Raw genomic sequence first — 18,221 nt, forward strand, 5'->3', positions numbered from 1 at the left:
ATTTCCTCAAGCAGAACAGAATCCAATGGAGGAACATGGAAACACAGTGCTCTGAAGTGAGTGTGTGTGAATTGATGATATGTGTTCACTGGTGTCAGAACAAAGCCGTTCTCAACTCCCTTTGAAAGTGACAGTGACCATGGAATGCATTGAGAATTGGAAGAAAGCCAGTGAGTGTCTTGTCTTCAAGAGAGGCAGGAAAGAGGAGTCAGGGAATAACAGGCCAGTCAGACTTGTCTTGATATCTGGAAAGGTGATAGAGAAAATCACTACAAAATCCAACATGCAGTGGCCAGGGAAGAGCTGTGCTCAGAAAAGCCCTGGATGCAAAAGCAGATTTCAAAGAACACCAAGGAGGGATGCACTTCCCTGCCCTGCAGACATGGAGGCAGCTGGGACGCGTCCCAGCAGGGCAAGGGAATGCCTTCAGTAGGCAAATCTCCAGGGAGAGACTTTCCTGACCCATGGCCAGTCACGCTGTCATTGTGGTGTGAGGTCAAGGCAGGAGTGCGTGCTGTCTGCAGGCTTTGTGCCAGGCAGGGCTGAATTCCCTTCCAGCAAGGGCAGCTCCATCCACAACCCTGGAGAAGCATCTTCAAGCACTGGGCTGAGCCCAGACCCGCAGCTCCAGGCAGCCCAAAGGCCATTGCCCTCAGCCTGCCTTGCTTGGCAGCACTGCCACAGCTCAGCGTGTTCGCAGCATCCACAATGTGTGGCAGGACTTTGTGTGCCCTCCAGGGCAGGGTGCCAAGGGTGCAGCCAAAGAGCACCATGGGGTGAAGAGAGGGGGAAGAGAAGGCACTGTCCCAAGAGTGAACACATCCCTCAGGCAGTAAGGAAGTACAGAACTCCACATGGTTCAACTTGAGCCGTGATTCCTGCCCATGCTATGTTGTTCCTGCACAAGAAATCCTTGTACATCTCACCCCATGACAGGGTAGAAACCTCCATGACTTAGTGGAATTTCAGACATGGGGAAATGAAATGGCAAAATAGATGAAAAGCAAACCACAATCTGTGCCATTGGGTAGAATGTTTTGCTTTGAGATGACTCTCTAGGAAAATTACTGTCCTGGTGCAGTGACTGTGGGCCTGGGGCGGTGCAGGAGCAGTATAAAAGCAGGACCTTCTCCTCACACTCTCATCCACTCCTCTCACCTCCATCTCCTTGAGAACAAGGTGTCTGAAGCTTTTTCTCATCCTTCTCCTCCTGCCATGGGATTTCTCAGTCTATTCATGCTTTTTTGGCCTTTCTGAATTCTTGCCATGGGTGAGGGAAGGAGGCGGAAGGTGTAAGATGGGGAAAGGCTGGGGCTTGTCTGAGGTGTTTGCAGAGCTATGGACCAGACTGGGATCTGCCTTGGGGAGCTGTTGGCAGGGCTCTTCTGAGGAAAGCAGAATGGGGCTGGGTCTCTCTATGCAGCCCCTGGGCTTGTCTCCAGTGCATGCCTTTGGCCCCTCATGGTGGGCTGACAGGCTGATCCTCACCCAGTCCTTGTGCTCTGCTTTCCCCTTCCCTGTCTCTCAGGTGCATCTGCAGCCCCAAGCCATGTCCTGCTACAGCCCGTGCCGGCCCTGCCAGCCCTGTGGCCCCACCCCGCTGGCCAACAGCTGCAATGAGCCCTGTGTCAGGCAGTGCCAGGACTCCACCGTGGCCATCCAGCCCTCGGCCGTGGTGGTGACCCTGCCCGGGCCCATCCTCAGCTCCTTCCCACAGAACACCGTGGTGGGATCCTCCACCTCTGCTGCTGTTGGCAGCATCCTCAGCTCTCAGGGAGTGCCCATCAGCTCTGGGGGCTTTGGCCTCTCTGGCCTGGGCAGTGGTCTCTGTGGCATCAGGGGCCTCCCCTGCTGAAGCTGCTGCTGCTGGCCCTGGGGAAGGAAGCCAGGGACTCCCAGGATGGAACCGCCCTGGGCACGCAGCATCGGCTCCTTGCTTCCTGAGGGGCTGAGCAAGCCCAGCAGCCCTTGCCCAGGGACAGGGCCAGCCTGGGCTCCTGGGAAGCACAGCCCTGCCCTGCCTCTGTCCCCTGACACTCTCTCCTTTCCCTCCTGTCTCCTTGTTCCCTTGTGCTCCCCTAAGCTGTGAGCCCCACACAGCCATCCTGGGCAGCACCTGCTGGCCCTGCTCCCTCTCTGCATCAGGCAGCTGGACACCTGCTGGCATCTCTGCCACAGCCATGTGATGGAGATCCTGAGCTGGCCCTGCTGCTCTCTGCACTGAGGCCGCCACTCAGAGTGACCTTGTTCTCATCTTTTGACTCATTAAATTTCTGTTGCATCCCAGCCCATGCCTCTGTGTCATCCTTTCCCTCCTGTTGGTTTCCCAGGATTCCCCGGGAGGGAGGTGTTGCTCAGGAATGGTTCTCTAGGACACATTCAGGAGAAGGTGTTTGAGTGCCTTTTAAGATGGGATAGTTGAATGTTTTTCATTGCGATATTGCTACTTTCTGTCCTTCTCCATGTGTCATAATTCATGTGTCTATGTTATGTCCCACTGCAGAAGGTGAGGGGTAGCCCAGGTTCCTGTCCATGCAAAGATGGAGGTTGATTAGAGAGAGCTAACACTCAATGATCAGTGTTTGTAAGTACATACAGAGGGTTTATTGTCCTGATTGGATAGGAAAACACATCTATAGTGATTTTGGCTCATTCTCTAAAGCAATACAACATGAAAGCATTGCAAGGTGAAAATGCATCCACAGCACCCAGGGACATGCACAAGGCAAAAGGAAGGAAGAGAGATAAGGGACAAAATTGTGAAGATCTCTCCGGCAACAGGCTCTATGATGAGACTTGGTTGCTGCACAGTCTTGGACAAAGTGGTCACAGGCTGGACCTGTCATGTGGTGGGGGAAGTCTGAAAGAAGTGGTGGGTGGAAATCCCTGGGAAAATCTACAGAACATCAAATCTCCTTGGTTTATATTCACTCAATTTCAGGGGGGGACGCCTAGGTTCCTCCCTTGAGGAGGGCAGCTTCACACTGGATCATGTAACACTGTGGATCATGGGACCCTTCAGGAGTCCTTGGCACCTTCTAAGACAACACAGCTGCCCATCACAGCCAGCAGAGCTGCTTTGGTTTTGGCCCAAGGTGGCCCACGAGCAGAAATGAACACTGTCAACCCACTCGTGAATGTCCTGCTGCTTCCCCCTGGGCAGAGTGGGAGCCCCGAAACCCTGCAAGGTTGTGCCAGGGAGGGCAGCTTAGAGTGATCAGAGGCACCAGCACCCACCTCCTATCTCTTCCTAAGCCCATCATTCACACTCTGTCTGACTAGATCAGAGGCTGGCCATTACACAGTCACAGCTCACCTCCCCCAGTTCACCAAAGCACCCTGATCTCCACAAATGGGGGAATGTTTTGAGCCATTATCCCTTAAGACGTCAGTGTCCCACAGTCTGCAGATGTGGGACATGTGTCTGCAATCCTCTGCACTGGCCTGTCTACTCCAAGGATGGTTTTCTGTCTCTGACCAAACCACTCTTGTCTCCATGCCCAGCAATCCCTGTGCCTCAGTCAAATGCTCTGATCTCCTCACCATCCCGGCCACCCTGCACTGAGCTCAGTCCCCTTGCTCCTGGTGGTTCTTGCATTACAGCCTGTGCCCAGTAGGAGGGTGTTGGATTATATCTTTTTCTGTCCTAGAGATGGGACAACTGAGAGGCATTTTAAAATCTTTTATTCTGTTTTCAATCTCAAGAGAAGGGAGAGACAATACAGATGTTTTAAATCACACCATCATGATTAGAAGCCACACTATTAGAATTAGAAGATATTTCCTAATTTCAATACATTATAAGTGTTTCTTGGCCTATCAGCCTTTTTCACACCTAGCTATAATTACATTAAAGCCAATCATATAAATTACCCCTTGTGTGACTTGATACAAGGCATCTTTCATAGTTCTATTCCTCTGAAGTATTTTGGTTTATTTCCCAAGCCACCCTTTGAAATTTGTTTCTAGTTCCATTTCTCTCTCAAGAATGTCTGTCAACTGATCCACTCTGTGCGAGCCTTCAGTCAGGCTTTGGGAATTCCTTGCATTCATTCCCCAGACAGGGAAAGGCAGCAGGCAAGGGCTGAGGAGAGCAGCATTCACATCTCCTGGTTCCACTCCTGCCCACCCAGTCCAGGGTGCTGCTGGCAGCCCTGGGTGTCTGTGAGCAGCAAGGACATGGACAATGGCATTGGGTGCACCCTCATGGCACTTGGACATGTGCTTTATTGGCCATAGGGGTATCTTGTCAAGGTGATCATCCTGGAGGTCTTTTCCAACCTTAACGATTTGTGATCCTCAGCAATGACCTGAAGCTGAGGGGAGCAAGAGGGGAGCTAGATGGGAGGGTTTAAATCCACAGGGATCTTGACAGACTTGAGGAATGGTCCCACATGGAACTCCGGAACTACCACAAAGCCAAGTGCAAGGCCCTGACACTGCTTTGGGACAAGCTCAGAAATGAACAGGGACTCTGGGGTGGATGGAAGGAGAGCTGCCCTGCAGAGAATGGTCACATGGATGCATTACCCCTGCTCTGAAGGGCAGCTGGAGCAGTTGACATTTTCCACTCAGGAGAAGAGCAGGATCCTGGGAACTTTATTGCAGCCTTTCACTACATCAAGGGGTGGTGTGAGGACGTTAGAGTAAGAGATTATATCAAATGATTGGAGAAGGGACAGAAGTTTTAAACTGGAATAGGTTAGCTGGAGCTGAGATGCTGTCCATTGTAGAAGGGTTGGACTAAATGATCTTGAATAACGTATTCCAACAAAACTCATTTTGTGATCCCATTACAACAGGGGTCTGTGAGAAAGAAGCAAAATGTCCTTCCAGAAAACTTTCAGATCCATGGGGTCTGCTGGAGTCTGATGGGAATCCAGTACTTCTGACTGGACAGTAACACATTCCCTGCTGAGTACTTGTGTCACAGGGTTGAGCTGAGAAAGGAAAAGGAAAAGAAGTGGAAACAAAGTGGATGTTTGTCCCTGGACAATGTAGAGAAATTCTGCCCTGACCCAAAGAGGCAGAAAAAATCAGAACCCAGAGGGTCACTCAGTGCACAATGAGCACTCCCAATGCCAGCTTGTGCTGACAGCCAGTGCAAAAGCAGCCCCAACAACACCCTCCCAGAAACAGTCCTGGGAGAACAGCTCTGCCTTGGGAGAGTGTCTGCAGGGCAAAGGATGACACAGAGGACCAGGCTGGGATGCAGCAGAATTTAATGAGTCCAAAGAGGGAGGAGAGGGGGATCCAGGTGAATTCCACAGTGCAGGGAGCAGCTTCAGCAGGGGAAGCCACAGAGACCACTGCCCAGGCCAGAGAGGCCAAGGCCCCCAGAGTTGATGGGCACTCCCTGAGAGCTGAGGATGCTGCCCACAGCAGCAGAGGTGGAGGATCCCACGGCGGTGTTCTGTGGGAAGGAGCTGAGGATGGGCCCGGGCAGGGTCACCACCACGGCCGAGGGCTGGATGGCCACGGTGGAGTCCTGGCACTGCCTGACACAGGGCTCATTGCAGCTGTTGGCCAGCGGGGTGGGGCCACAGGGCTGGCAGGGCCGGCACGGGCTGTAGCAGGACATGGCTTGGGGCTGCAGATGCACCTGAGAGACAGGGAAGGGGAAAGCAGAGCACAAGGAGTGGGTGAGGATCAGCCTGTCAGCCCCACCATGAGGGGTCAAAAGCATGCACTGGAGACAAGCCCAGGGCTGCATAGAGAGACCCATCCCCATTCTGCTTTCCTCAGAAGAGCCCTGCCAATAGATCCCCAAGGCAGATCCCAGTGTGGTCCACAGCTCTGGAAACACCTCAGACAAGCCCCAGCCTTTTCCCATCTTACACCTTCTGCCTCCTTCCTTCACCCATGGCAAGAATCCAGAAAGGACACAAAAGCATAAATAGACTGAGAAATCCCATGGCAGGAGGAGAAGGATGAGAAAAAGCTTCAGACTCACCTTGTTCTCAAGGAGATGGAGGAGAGAAGAGTGGATGAGAGCGTGAGGAGAAGTTCCTGCTTTTATACTGCTTCTGCACCGCCCCAGGCCCACAGTCACTGCACAAGGACAGTAATTTTCCTAGAGAGTCATCTCAAAGCAAAACATTCTACCCAATGGCACAGATTATGGTTTGGTTTTGACCTATTTTGCCATTTCATTTCCCCATTTCTGACATACCCTCTAAGTTATGGTGGCTTCTACCATGTCATGGGGTGAGATGTACAAGGATTTCTTGTGCAGGAACACCATAGCATGGGCAGGAATCAAGGCTCGAATTGACCCATGTGGAGTTCTGTACTTCCTTACTGCCTGAGTGGTGTGTTCACTCTTGGGACAGGGCCTTCTCTTCCCCTCTCTTCACCCCATGATGCTCTTTGGCTGCACCCTTGGCACCCTGCCCTGGAGGGCACACAAAGTCCTGCCACACATTGTGGATGCTGCGAACACGCTGAGCTGTGGCAGTGCTGCCAAGCAAGGCAGGCTGAGGGCAATGGCCTTTGGGCTGCCTGGAGCTGCGGGTCTGGGCTCAGCCCAGTGCTTGAAGATGCTTCTCCAGGGCTGTGGATGGAGCTGCCCTTGCTGGAAGGGAATTCAGCCCTGCCTGGCACAAAGCCTGCAGACAGCACGCACTCCTGCCTTGACCTCACACCACAATGACAGCGTGACTGGCCATGGGTCAGGAGAGCCTCTCCCTGGAGATTTGCCTACTGAAGGCATTCCCTTGCCCTGCTGGGCCGCGTCCCAGCTGCCTCCATGTCTGCAGGGCAGGGAAGTGCATCCCTCCTTGGTGTACTTTGAAATCTGCTTTTGCATCCAGGGCCTTTCTGAGCACAGCTCCTCCCTGGCCACTGCATTTTGGATTTTGTAGTGATTTTCTCTATCACCTATCCAGATCTCGAGACAAGTCTTACTGGCATGTTATTCCCTGACTCCTCTTTCCTGCCTCTCTTGAAGACAAGACACTCACTGGCTTTCTTCCAATTCTCAATGCATTCCATGGTCACTGTGCCTTCCAAAGGGGGTTGAGAAAAGCTTTGTACTTACACCAGTGAACACATAACATCAATTCACACACACTCACTTCAGACCAGAGTGTCTTTCCATGTTGCCCCATTGGATTCTGTTCTGCTTGAGGAAATCTTTTCTGTTCCAGTTTTTCCAAGGAGTACCAGGAACTTCAGTTCCTGACAGCAATTCCTGATGGGCAAAGACCAAGAACATGAACCTTTGAGACTGTTCAACTTTCCTGTACCCCCTGCCCTCAGGGAAGCTGCCTCTTGAATGCTGGGGCTGCCTGTGTCCAAGGCTCCCTTTACTGATGGCCTGTCTGGAGGACACCTTCTTATTGCCCCGCCATGTGCTCTGCCTGATTCAATTCCAGGTGGGCTTTGGCTTTCCTAAGGCCTGGCGAACATCCCCTCCAGAGCAAAGGGCATCATGAGGAAGAGAGCTGAAACATTGGCACAGCCTGGCTGCCTGGACATGCTGCATCTTATGACCCTTGCTGAGAACAGAGAGGAATGGATAAGAGCGAAGAAAGTGAAATGTCCATAAAAAGTAGATTATTATGGATGCCCTCTGACATGTGCAGTGCAAGGCAGGGACTCTTCCTGCAAGGGCTATTGCAAAGAGTTGCTTTTCATTGCCCTAAACCAACATTCCCTGCCTTCATCCAGCACTTGGGTCATGTGCCCTTGCTGTCATGGCTCTGCCTGGGATGCCCTTTGCTTCTCATCACAGAACATGAAAGGATCCCTAAATGCAGGGCAGGAATGTTGCAAATGAGGAAATTTAGTATGGCAACGTAGATGGAAACAAAATGTGGATCGCTGCCACTATGTGGGATATTTTCCTTTGAAGATGAGTCTGTTGAAAAATTACCACCCTTGTGCAGGACTGTGGGCCTGGGGCAATGCAAGAGCTGTATAAAAGGAGGCTCTTCTCCCCACTCTCACATTCACTCCACTCACCTCCATCTCCTTGCAACAAGGTGAGTTTGAAGCCCATTCTCCATTGCCTCCTTCTTCTCTGGGATTTCTCTGCCCATACCTGTGACTTTGTCCCATGTGAGCTCTGGCAGATGTTCCTTGTGAGAGGAGGAAAGGAGTGGGAGGTGTGTGACAAGCTGGGTCTTGGCAGAAGAATTGCCCCAGTTGTGGTCTGGTTTGGGATGTCCCTGGGCTTGAGCTCTTGGTGGAGTTTGTGTGAGGGGAAGAGTCCATGTGCCTCCAGACACAGCCTTCAGCTCTCAATCCCAGCTCAAGCCTTGGCATCGTCATGGTGAGGTAACAGTTTGGATCCTTACGGAGTCCTTGTGATTTCCTTGCCTCTGCTCTCTGTCTCAGGTCATCTGCAGCCCCAAGCCATGTCCTGCTACAGCCCGTGCCGGCCCTGCCAGCCCTGTGGCCCCACCCCGCTGGCCAACAGCTGCAATGAGCCCTGTGTCAGGCAGTGCCAGGACTCCACCGTGGCCATCCAGCCCTCGGCCGTGGTGGTGACCCTGCCCGGGCCCATCCTCAGCTCCTTCCCACAGAACACCGTGGTGGGATCCTCCACCTCTGCTGCTGTTGGCAGCATCCTCAGCTCTCAGGGAGTGCCCATCAGCTCTGGGGGCCTTGGCCTCTCTGGCCTGGGCAGTGGTCTCTGTGGCTTCCCCTGCTGAAGCTGCTCCCTGCACTGCGGCCTCCACCTGGATCCCCCTCTCCTCCCTCTTTGGACTCATTAAATTCTGCTGCATCCCAGCCTGTGCCTCTGTGTCATCCTTTGCCCTGCAGACACTCTCCCAAGGCAGAGCTGTTGCCCCAGGGCTGTTTCTGGGAGGGTGTTGTTGGGGCTGCTTTTGCACTGGCTGTCAGCACAGGCTGGCATTGGGAGTGCTCGTTGTGCACTGAGTGACCCCCTGGGTTCTGAGTTTCGCTGCCTCTTTGGGTCAGGGCAGAATTTCTCTACATTGTCCAGGGAGAAACATCCACTGTGTTTGCACTTCTTTTCCTTTTCCTTTCTCAGTTCCACACTGTGACACAAGTACTCAGCAGGGAATGTGTTACTGTCCAGTCAGAGGTACTGGATTCCCATCAGACTCCAGCAGATCCCATGGATCTGAAAGTTTTCTGGAAGGACATTTTGCTACTTTCTCACAGACCCCTGTTGTAATGGGATCATGAAATGAGTTTTGTTGGAATAGATTGTTAAAGGTCATTTAGTCTAACCCTTCTGCCATGGACAGGATCTCAGCTCCAGCTACCCTATTCCAGTTTAAAACTTCTGTCCCTTCTCTAGTCATTTGATATAATGCCTTTCCCTAACCTCCTTACACCACCCCTTGATGTACTGAAAGGCTGCAATAAGGTCTCCCAGATCCTGCTCTTGTCCTGACTGGAAAATCTCAACTGCTACAGCAGAGCATGGGTGATGCATCCCTGTGACCACTCTCTGCAGGGCAGCTCTCCTTCCATCCACCCCAGAGTCCCTGTTCATTTCTGAGCTTGTCCCAAAGCAGAGTCAGGGCCTTGCACTTGGCTTTGTTGAAGTTCCTGAGTTCCACATGGGACCATTCCTCAAGTCTGTCAAGATCCCTGTGAATTTAAACCCTCCCATCTAGCTCCCCTCTTGCTCCCCTCAGCTTCAGGTCATTGCTGAGGGTCACAAATCATTAAGGATGGAAAAGACCGCCAAGATGATCACCTTGACAAGATAACCCTATGGCCAATAAAGCACGTGACCAAGTGCCATGAGGGTGCACCCAATGCCATTGTCCATGTCCTTGCTGCTCACAGACACCCAGGGCTGTCAGCAGCACCCTGGGCTGGGTGGGCAGGAGTGGAACCAGGAGATGTGAATGCTGCTCTGCTCAGCCCTTGCTTGCTGCCTTCCCCTGTGGGAGAAATGAATGTAGGGAATTCTCAAAGCCGGACTGAAGGCTCACATAGAAAACGTCTGTTGACAGACATTGTTGAGAGAGAAATGGAACTAGAAACACGTTTCAAAGGGTGGCTTTGCAAATAACTCTAAATATTTTAGAGAAACAGAACTATGAAAGATGCATTGTATTAAGACCCACCAGCATAACTGTAGAATATTAACTTTAAAGTATTTACAGCTAGGTGTTACAAAAGCTGATAGGCCAAGAAACACTTACAATCTATTGTAATTAGGAAGTAGTTGGCTTCTAATTATAATAGTGTGAAGTAAAACATCCGTATTGTCTCTCCCTCCTCATGAGACTGAAAACAGAACAAAAGTTTTTGAAACGTCTCTCAGTGGCCCCATCTCTAGGTCAGAAAAAGGCATAATCCAACACCCCCCTACTGGGCACAGGCTATAATGCAAGAACCACCAGGAACAAGGGGACTGAGCTCAGTGCAGGGTGGCCGGGATGGTGAGGAGATCAGAGCATTTGACTGAGGCACAGGGATTGCTGACATGGAGACAAGAGTGGTTTGGTCAGAGACAGAAAATCATCCTTGGAGTAGACAGGGCCAGTGCAGAGGATTGCAGACACATGTCCCACATCTGCAGACTGTGGGACACTGACGTCTTAAGGGATAATGGCTCAAAACATTCCCCCATTTGTGGAGATCAGGGTGCTTTGGTGAACTGGGGGAGGTGAGCTGTGACTGTGTAATGGCCAGCCTCTGATCTAGTCAGACAGAGTGTGAATGATGGGCTTAGGAAGAGATAGGAGGTGGGTGCTGGTGCCTCTGATCACTCTAAGCTGCCCTCCCTGGCACAACCTTGCAGGGTTTCGGGGCTCCCACTCTGCCCAGGGGGAAGTAGCAGGACATTCATGAGTGGGCTGACAGTGTTCATCTCTGCTCGTGGGCCACCTTGGGCCAAAACCAAAGCAGCTCTGCTGGCTGTGGTGGGCAGCTGTGTTACCTTAGAGGATGCCAAGGGCTCCTGAAGGGTCCCATGTTCCACAGAGTTACATGATCCAGTGAGAAGCTGCCCTCTTCAAGGGAGGAAACTTCCCCATCTTAAATTGCATGAATATAAACCAAGGAGATTTGATGTTCTGTAGATTTTCCCAGGGATTTACACCCACCACTTCTTTCAGACTTCCCCCACCACATGACAGGTCCAGTCTGTGACCACTTTGACCAACATTGTGCAGCAACCAAGTCTCATCACAGTGCCTATGGCTGGAGAGATCTTTACAATGTTATCCCTTGTCTCTTCCTTCCTTTTGCCTTGTGCATGTCCCTGGTTGATGTGGTTGCATTTTCATCTTGCAATGCTTTCATATTGCAGTGCTTTATAGAATGAGATCCCAAATGGCTATAGATGTGTTTTCCTGTCCAATCCCATTGTTCTACAATAATTCATCTGTGTGTATTTACAAAAACCAATTATTCAGTGCTGGTTCTCTCTAAGCAATCTCAAGGGATGTATTAATAAGAACCTGGGTTACCCAACACCTTTGGCAGTGGGTCCTAAAACAGCCACGTGGAGAAGGACAGAAAGCAGCAATACCGCAATAAAGCAGATTTAACTCTCATGTGTTAAAAGGCACTCAAACACCTTCTCCTAAATCTGTCCCACAGAACCATCCCTGAGCAACACCTCCCTCCCGGGTAATCCTGGGAGACCGACAGGAGGGAAAGGATGACACAGAGGCATGGGCTGGGATGCAACAGAAATTTAATGCGTCAAAAGATGACAACAAAGTCACTCTGAGTGATGGCCTCACAGCAGAGAGCAGCAGGGCCAGCTCAGAATCTCCATCACATGGCTGTGGCAGAGATGCCAGCAGGTGTCCAGCTGCCTGATGCAGAGAGGGAGCAGGGCCAGCAGGTGCTGCCCAGGATGGCTGTGTGGGGCTCACAGCCCCAGGGAGCACAAGGGAACAGGAGACAGGAGGGAAAGGAGAGAGTGTCAGGGGACAGAGGCAGGGCAGGGCTGTGCTTCCCAGGAGCCCAGGCTGGTCCTGTCCGTGGGCAAGGGCTGCTGGGCTTGCTCAGCCCCTCAGGAAGCAAGGAGCCGATGCTGCGTGCCCAGGGCGGTTCCATCCTGGGAGTCCCTGGCTTCCTTCCCCAGGGCCAGCAGCAGCAGCTTCAGCAGGGGACGCCCCTGATGCCACAGAGGCCACTGCCCAGGCCAGAGAGGCCAAAGCCCCCAGAGCTGATGGGCACTCCCTGAGAGCTGAGGATGCTGCCAACAGCAGCAGAGGTGGAGGATCCCACCACGGTGTTCTGTGGGAAGGAGCTGAGGATGGGCCCGGGCAGGGTCACCACCACGGCCGAGGGCTGGATGGCCACGGTGGAGTCCTGGCACTGCCTGACACAGGGCTCATTGCAGCTGTTGGCCAGCGGGGTGGGGCCACAGGGCTGGCAGGGCCGGCACGGGCTGTAGCAGGACATGGCTTGGGGCTGCAGATGCACCTGAGAGACAGGGAACGGGAAAGCAGAGCACAAGGACTGGGTGAGGATCAGCCTGTCAGCCCACCATGAGGGGCCAAAGGCATGCACTGGAGACAAGCCCAGGGCTGCATAGAGAGACCCATCCCCATTCTGCTTTCCTCAGAAGAGCCCTGCCAAGAGCTCCCCAAGGCAGATCCCAGTCTGGTCCATAGCTCTGCAAACACCTCAGACAAGCCCCAGCCTTTCCCCATCTTACACCTTCTGCCTCCTTCCTTCACCCATGGCAAGAATCCAGAAAGGACAAAAAAGCATGTGTAGGCTGAGAAATCCCATGGCAGGAGGAGAAGGATGAGAAAAAGCTTCAGACTCACCTTGTTCTCAAGGAGATGGAGGTGAGAGGAGTGGATGAGAGTGTGAGGAGAAGGTCCTGCTTTTATACTGCTCCTGCACCGCCCCAGGCCCACAGTCACTGCATAAGGACAGTAATTTTCCTAGAGAGTCATCTCAAAGCAAAACATTCTACCCAATGGCACAGATTGTGGTTTGCTTTTCATCTATTTTGCCCTTTCATTTCCCCATTTCTGAAATTCCACTAAGTCATGGAGGCTTCTGCCATGTTGTGGGGTGAGATGTACAAGGATTTCTTGTGCAGGAACAACATAGCATGGGCAGGAATCAAGGCTCGAGTTGACCCATGTGGAGTTCTGTACTTCCTTACTGCCTGAGTGGTGTGTTCACTCTTGGGAAAGGGCCTTCTCTTCCCCCTCTCTTCACCCCATGGTGCTCTTTGGCTGCACCCTTGGCACCCTGCCCTGGAGGGCACACAAAGTCCTGCCACACATTGTGGATGCTGCGAACACGCTGAGCTGTGGCAGTGCTGCCAAGCAAGGCAGGCTGAGGGCAATGGCCTTTGGGCTGCCTGGAGCTGCGGGTCTGGGCTCAGCCCAGTGCTTGAAGATGCTTCTCCAGGGTTGTGGATAGAGCTGCCCTTGCTGGAAGGGAATTCAGCCCTGCCTGGCACAAAGCCTGCAGACAGCACGCACTCCTGCCTTGACCTCACACCACAATGACAGCGTGACTGGCCATGGGTCAGGAAAGTCTCTCCCTGGAGATTTGCCTACTGAAGGCATTCCCTTGCCCTGCTGGGCCGCGTCCCAGCTGCCTCCATGTCTGCAGGGCAGGGAAGTGCATCCCTCCTTGGTGTACTTTGAAATCTGCTTTTGCATCCAGGGCCTTTCTGAGCACAGCTCCTCCCTGGCCACTGCATTTTGGATTTTGTAGTGATTTTCTCTATCACCTTTCCAGATCTCGAGACAAGTCTGACTGGGATGTTATTCCCTGGCTCCTCTTTCCTGCCTCTCTTGAAGACAAGGCACTCACTGGCTTTCTTCCAATTTTCAGGTGCATTCCATGGTCGCTGTGCCTTTCAAAGGGGCTTGAGGAAGGCTTTGTACTGACACCAGTGAACACATATAATCAATTCACACACACTCACTTCAGAGCACTGTGTTTCCATGTTCCTCCATTGTGTTCTGTTCTGCTTGGGGAAATCTTTTCTATTCCAGTTGTTCCAAGGAGTACCAGGAACTTCAGTTCCTGACAGCAGTTCCTGATGTGCAAAGACCAAGAACATGAACCTTTGAGGATGTTCACCATTCCTGTACCTCCTGCCCTCAGGGAAGCTGCCTCTTGAATCCTGGGGCTGCCTGTGTCTAAGGCTCCCTTTACTGATGGCCTGTCTGGAGAAAACCTTCTTATTGCCCCTCCATGTGCTCTGCCTGATTCAATTCCAGGTGGGCTTTGGCTTTCCTAATGCAAACATCCCCTCCAGAGCAAAGGGCATCATGAGGAAGAGAGCTGAAACATTGGCACAGCCTGGCTGCCTGGACATGCTGCAGCTCATGACCCTTGCTGAGAACAGAGAGGAATGGATAAGAGCGAAGAAAGTGAAATGTCCATAAAAAGCAGATTATTTGGAGGCCCTCTGACATGTGCAGTGCAAGGCAGGGACTCTTCCTGCAAGGGCTATTGCAAAGAGTTGCTTTTCATTGCCCTAAACCAACATTCCCTGCCTTCATCCAGCACTTGGGTCATGTGCCCTTGCTGACATGGCTCTGCCTGGGATGTCCTTTGCTTCTCATCACAGAACATGAAAGGATCCCGCAATGCAGGGCAGGAATGTTGGAAATGAGGAAATGAAATATGGCAACGTAGATGGAAACAAAATGTGGATCGCTGCCACTATGTGGGATATTTTCCTTTGAAGATGAGTCTGTTGAAAAATTACCACCCTTGTGCAGGACTGTGGGCCTGGGGCAATGCAAGAGCTGTATAAAAGGAGGCTCTTCTCCCCACTCTCACATTCACTCCACTCACCTCCATCTCCTTGCAACAAGGTGAGTTTGAAGCCCATTCTCCATTGCCTCCTTCTTCTCTGGGATTTCTCTGCCCATACCTGTGACTTTGTCCCATGTGAGCTCTGGCAGATGTTCCTTGTGAGAGGAGGAAAGGAGTGGGAGGTGTGTGATAAGCTGGGTCTTGGCAGAAGAATTGCCCCAGTTGTGGTCTGGTTTGGGATGTCCCTGGGCTTGAGCTCTTGGTGGAGTTTGTGTGAGGGGAAGAGTCCATGTGCCTCCAGACACAGCCTTCAGCTCTCAATCCCAGCTCAAGCCTTGGCATCGTCATGGTGAGGTAACAGTTTGGATCCTTACAGAGTCCTTGTGATTTCCTTGCCTCTGCTCTCTGTCTCAGGTGCATCTGCAGCCCCAAGCCATGTCCTGCTACAGCCCGTGCCGGCCCTGCCAGCCCTGTGGCCCCACCCCGCTGGCCAACAGCTGCAATGAGCCCTGTGTCAGGCAGTGCCAGGACTCCACTGTGGCCATCCAGCCCTCGGCCGTGGTGGTGACCCTGCCCGGGCCCATCCTCAGCTCCTTCCCACAGAACACCGTGGTGGGATCCTCCACCTCTGCTGCTGTTGGCAGCATCCTCAGCTCTCAGGGAGTGCCCATCAGCTCTGGGGGCTTTGGCCTCTCTGGCCTGGGCAGTGGTCTCTGTGGCATCAGGGGCCTCCCCTGCTGAAGCTGCTCCCTGCACTGCGGCCTCCACCTGGATCCCCCTCTCCTCCCTCTTTGGACTCATTAAATCCTGCTGCATCCCAGCCTGTGCCTCTGTGTCATCCTTTGCCCTGCAGACTCTCTCCCAAGGCAGAGCTGTTGCCCCGGGGCTGTTTCTGGGAGGGTGTTGTTGGGGCTGCTTTTGCACTGGCTGTCAGCACAGGCTGGCATTGGGAGTGCTCATTGTGCACTGAGTGACCCACTGGGTTCTGAGTTTCTCTGCCTCTTTGGGTCAGGGCAGAATTTCTCTACATTGTCCAGGGAGAAACATCCACTGTGTTTGCACTTCTTTTCCTTTTCCTTTCTCAGTTCCACACTGTGACACAAGTACTCAGCAGGGAATGTATTACTGTCCAGTCAGAGGTACTGGATTCCCATCAGACTCCAGCAGATCCCATGGATCTGAAAGGTTTCTGGAAGGACATTTTGCTACTTTCTCACAGACCCCTGTTGTAATGGGATCACGAAATGAGTTTTGTTGGAATAGATTGTTAAAGGTCATTTAGTCTAACCCTTCTGCCATGGACAGCACCTCAGCTCCAGCTACCCTATTCCAGTTTAAAACTTCTGTCCCTTCTCTAGTCATTTGATATAATGCCTTTCCCTAACCTCCTTACACCACCCCTTGATGTACTGAAAGGCTGCAATAAGGTCCCCCAGATCCTGTTCTTGTCCTGACTGAAAAATCTCCACTGCTCCAGCTGCCCTTCAGAGCAGGGGTGATGCATCCATGTGGCCATTCTCCAGCTCTCCTTCCATCCACCCCAGAGTCCCTATTGATTCTGAGCTTGTCCCAAAGCAGAGTCAGGGCCTTGCACTTGGCTTTGTTGTAGTTCCTGAGTTCCACATGGGACCGTTCCTCAAGTCTGTCAAGATCCCTGTGAATTTAAACCCTCCCATCTAGCTCCCCTCTCGCTCCCCTCAGCTTCAGGTCACTGCTGAGGATCACAAATCATTAAGGTTGGAAAAGACCTCCAAGATAACCCTATGGCCAATAAAGCACGTGACCAAGTGCCATGAGGGTGCACCCAATGCCATTGTCCATGTCCCTGGTGCTCACAGACACCCAGGGCTGTCAGCAGCACCCTGGGCTGGGTGGGCAGGAGTGGAACCAGGAGATGTGAATGCTGCTCTGCTCAGCCCTTGCCTGCTGCCATCCCCTGTGGCGAGAATGAATTTACGGAATTCTCAAAGCCTGACTTAAGGCTCACATAGAAAGCATCTGTTGACAGACATTGTTGAGATAGAAATGGAACTAGAAATAAGTTTTAAAGGTTTCAAAGTTTGCAAATAACAAGAAATATTTCTGAGGAAGAGAACTATGAAATGTGACTTGTATCAAGACCCTCCAGGGTTATTTCCGATGATTGGCTTTAAAGCATTTACAGCTTGGTGTGACAAAAGCTGAGAGGCCAAGAAACACTTATAATGTATTGAAATTAGGAAATAGTTGCCTTCTAATTATGATGGTGTGAATTAGAACATCTGCATTGTCACTCCCTCCTCATGAGATTGAAAACAGAATAAATTTTTTAAAGTGCTTCTCAGTGGCCCAATCTCTTGGATAGAAAAAGGCATAATCCAACACCCTCCTACTGGGCACAGGCTGTAATGCAAGAACCACCAGGAGCAAGGGGACTGAGCTCAGTGCAGGGTGGCCGGGATGGTGAGGAGATCAGAGCATTTGACTGAGGCACAGGGATTGCTGAGCATGGAGACAAAAATGGTTTAGTCTGCGACAGAAAATCATCCTTGGAGTAGACAGGGCCAGTGCAGAAGATTGCAGACACATGTCCCACATCTGCAGACTGTGGGACACTGAAGTCTTAAGTGATAATGGCTCAAAACATTCCCCCATTTGTGGAGATCAGGGTGCTTTGGTGAACTGGGGGAGGTGAGCTGTGGCTGTGTAATGGCCAGCCTCTGATCTAGTCAGACAGAGGATGCATGATGGGCTTAGGAAGAGATAGGAGGTGGGTGCTGGTGCCTCTGGTCACTCTAAGCTGCCCTCCCTTGCACAGACCTTGCAGGGTTTTGGGGCTCCCTCTCTTCTCTGGGGGAATTAGCAGGACATTCACGAGTGGGCTGACAGTGCTCATCTCTGCTCGTGGGCCAGATTGGACAAAAACCAAAGCAGCTCTGCTGGCTGTGATGGGCAGCTGTGTTGTCTTAGAAGGTGTCAAGGGCTCCTGAAGGGTCCCATGCTCCACAGAGTTATATGATCCAGTGAGAAGCTGCCCTCCTCAAGGGAGGAACCTAGACATCCCCCCCTGAAATAGAGTGAATATAAACCAAGGAGATTTGATGTTCTGTAGATTTTCCCAGGGATTTCCACCCACCACTTCTTTGAGACTTCCCCCACCACCGGATTGGTCCAGTCTGTGACCACTTTGTCCAAGACTGTGCAGCAACCAAGTCTCATCACAGATCCTGTGGCTGGCGAGATCTTCACAATTTTGTCCCTTATCTCTCTTCCTTCCTTTTGCCCTGTGCATTTCCCTAGGTGATGTGGATGCATTTTCATCTTGCAATGCTTTCATGTTGTAGTGCTTTAGAGAATAAGAGCCAATTTTGCTGTAGATGTGTTTTCCTGTCCAATCATAGTGTTCTAGAATAATTCCTCTGTGTGTATTTACAAACACCAATTATTCAGTGTTGGTTCTTTCTAATCAATGTCAAGGGATGTATTAATAAGAACCTGGGCTACCACTCACCCTCTGCAGTAGGTCATTAAACAGCCACGTGGAGAAGGAC

General features: G+C 51.9%; 5 protein-coding genes across 6 annotated transcripts; 3 read left to right on the top strand and 2 right to left on the bottom strand.

The window, feature by feature from the left end:
* Positions 1–1,106: 1,106 nt before the first annotated feature.
* LOC135286657 (feather keratin Cos1-2-like) lies at positions 1,107–1,855 on the top strand. Its single transcript, XM_064399776.1, has 2 exons — positions 1,107–1,179; positions 1,548–1,855. Exon 2 carries the CDS (start codon positions 1,550–1,552, stop codon positions 1,853–1,855), a length of 306 nt encoding a protein of 101 aa, XP_064255846.1. The 5' UTR covers positions 1,107–1,179; positions 1,548–1,549.
* A 3,429-nt stretch (positions 1,856–5,284) lies between these two features.
* On the bottom strand, positions 5,285–5,581 carry LOC135286522 (feather keratin Cos1-2-like). The gene has a single exon (XM_064399614.1). It carries the CDS (start codon positions 5,579–5,581, stop codon positions 5,285–5,287), a length of 297 nt encoding a protein of 98 aa, XP_064255684.1.
* Positions 5,582–8,360: 2,779 nt separating this feature from the next.
* Positions 8,361–8,657, top strand: LOC135286672 (feather keratin Cos1-2-like). Its single transcript, XM_064399790.1, has one exon. The coding sequence runs from the start codon at positions 8,361–8,363 to the stop codon at positions 8,655–8,657; it is 297 nt and encodes a 98-aa protein (XP_064255860.1).
* A 3,391-nt stretch (positions 8,658–12,048) lies between these two features.
* On the bottom strand, positions 12,049–13,484 carry LOC135286655 (feather keratin Cos1-2-like). Of its 2 annotated transcripts, XM_064399773.1 has the most exons (3): positions 13,445–13,484; positions 12,726–12,832; positions 12,049–12,375 (listed from the first exon to the last, which is right to left on the bottom strand). In XM_064399773.1, the coding sequence occupies exons 1-3, from the start codon at positions 13,482–13,484 to the stop codon at positions 12,049–12,051; spliced, it is 474 nt and encodes a 157-aa protein (XP_064255843.1). The 2 variants fall into 2 exon arrangements, with proteins under 2 accessions (XP_064255843.1, XP_064255844.1); XM_064399774.1 differs by lacking the exon at positions 13,445–13,484 and having other exon boundaries at positions 12,049–12,356; positions 12,726–12,798.
* Positions 13,485–15,126: 1,642 nt separating this feature from the next.
* LOC135286894 (feather keratin Cos1-2-like) lies at positions 15,127–15,432 on the top strand. The gene has a single exon (XM_064400122.1). It carries the CDS (start codon positions 15,127–15,129, stop codon positions 15,430–15,432), a length of 306 nt encoding a protein of 101 aa, XP_064256192.1.
* The last annotated feature ends 2,789 nt before the right edge of the window (positions 15,433–18,221 follow it).

Source organism: Passer domesticus, chromosome 27 (genome assembly GCF_036417665.1).
Source record: "Passer domesticus isolate bPasDom1 chromosome 27, bPasDom1.hap1, whole genome shotgun sequence".
NCBI classification, from domain to species: domain Eukaryota; kingdom Metazoa; phylum Chordata; class Aves; order Passeriformes; family Passeridae; genus Passer; species Passer domesticus.

What these genes read in the sequence shown, in the direction of transcription:
- LOC135286657 (XM_064399776.1), top strand. Translation starts at nt 1,550, where the DNA reads ATGTCCTGCTACAGCCCGTGCCGGCCCTGCCAGCCCTGTGGCCCCACC.
- LOC135286522 (XM_064399614.1), bottom strand. Translation starts at nt 5,581, where the DNA reads ATGTCCTGCTACAGCCCGTGCCGGCCCTGCCAGCCCTGTGGCCCCACC.
- LOC135286672 (XM_064399790.1), top strand. Translation starts at nt 8,361, where the DNA reads ATGTCCTGCTACAGCCCGTGCCGGCCCTGCCAGCCCTGTGGCCCCACC.
- LOC135286655 (XM_064399773.1), bottom strand. Translation starts at nt 13,484, where the DNA reads ATGCCTTCAGTAGGCAAATCTCCAGGGAGAGACTTTCCTG. An exon ending in TCCAGGGAGAGACTTTCCTG is followed by an intron (nt 12,833 to 13,444) that starts ACCCATGGCCAG and finishes AAAATTACTGTC; the next exon opens with CTTATGCAGTGACTGTGGGC. An exon ending in TCCATCTCCTTGAGAACAAG is followed by an intron (nt 12,376 to 12,725) that starts GTGAGTCTGAAG and finishes CCTGTCTCTCAG; the next exon opens with GTGCATCTGCAGCCCCAAGC.
- LOC135286894 (XM_064400122.1), top strand. Translation starts at nt 15,127, where the DNA reads ATGTCCTGCTACAGCCCGTGCCGGCCCTGCCAGCCCTGTGGCCCCACC.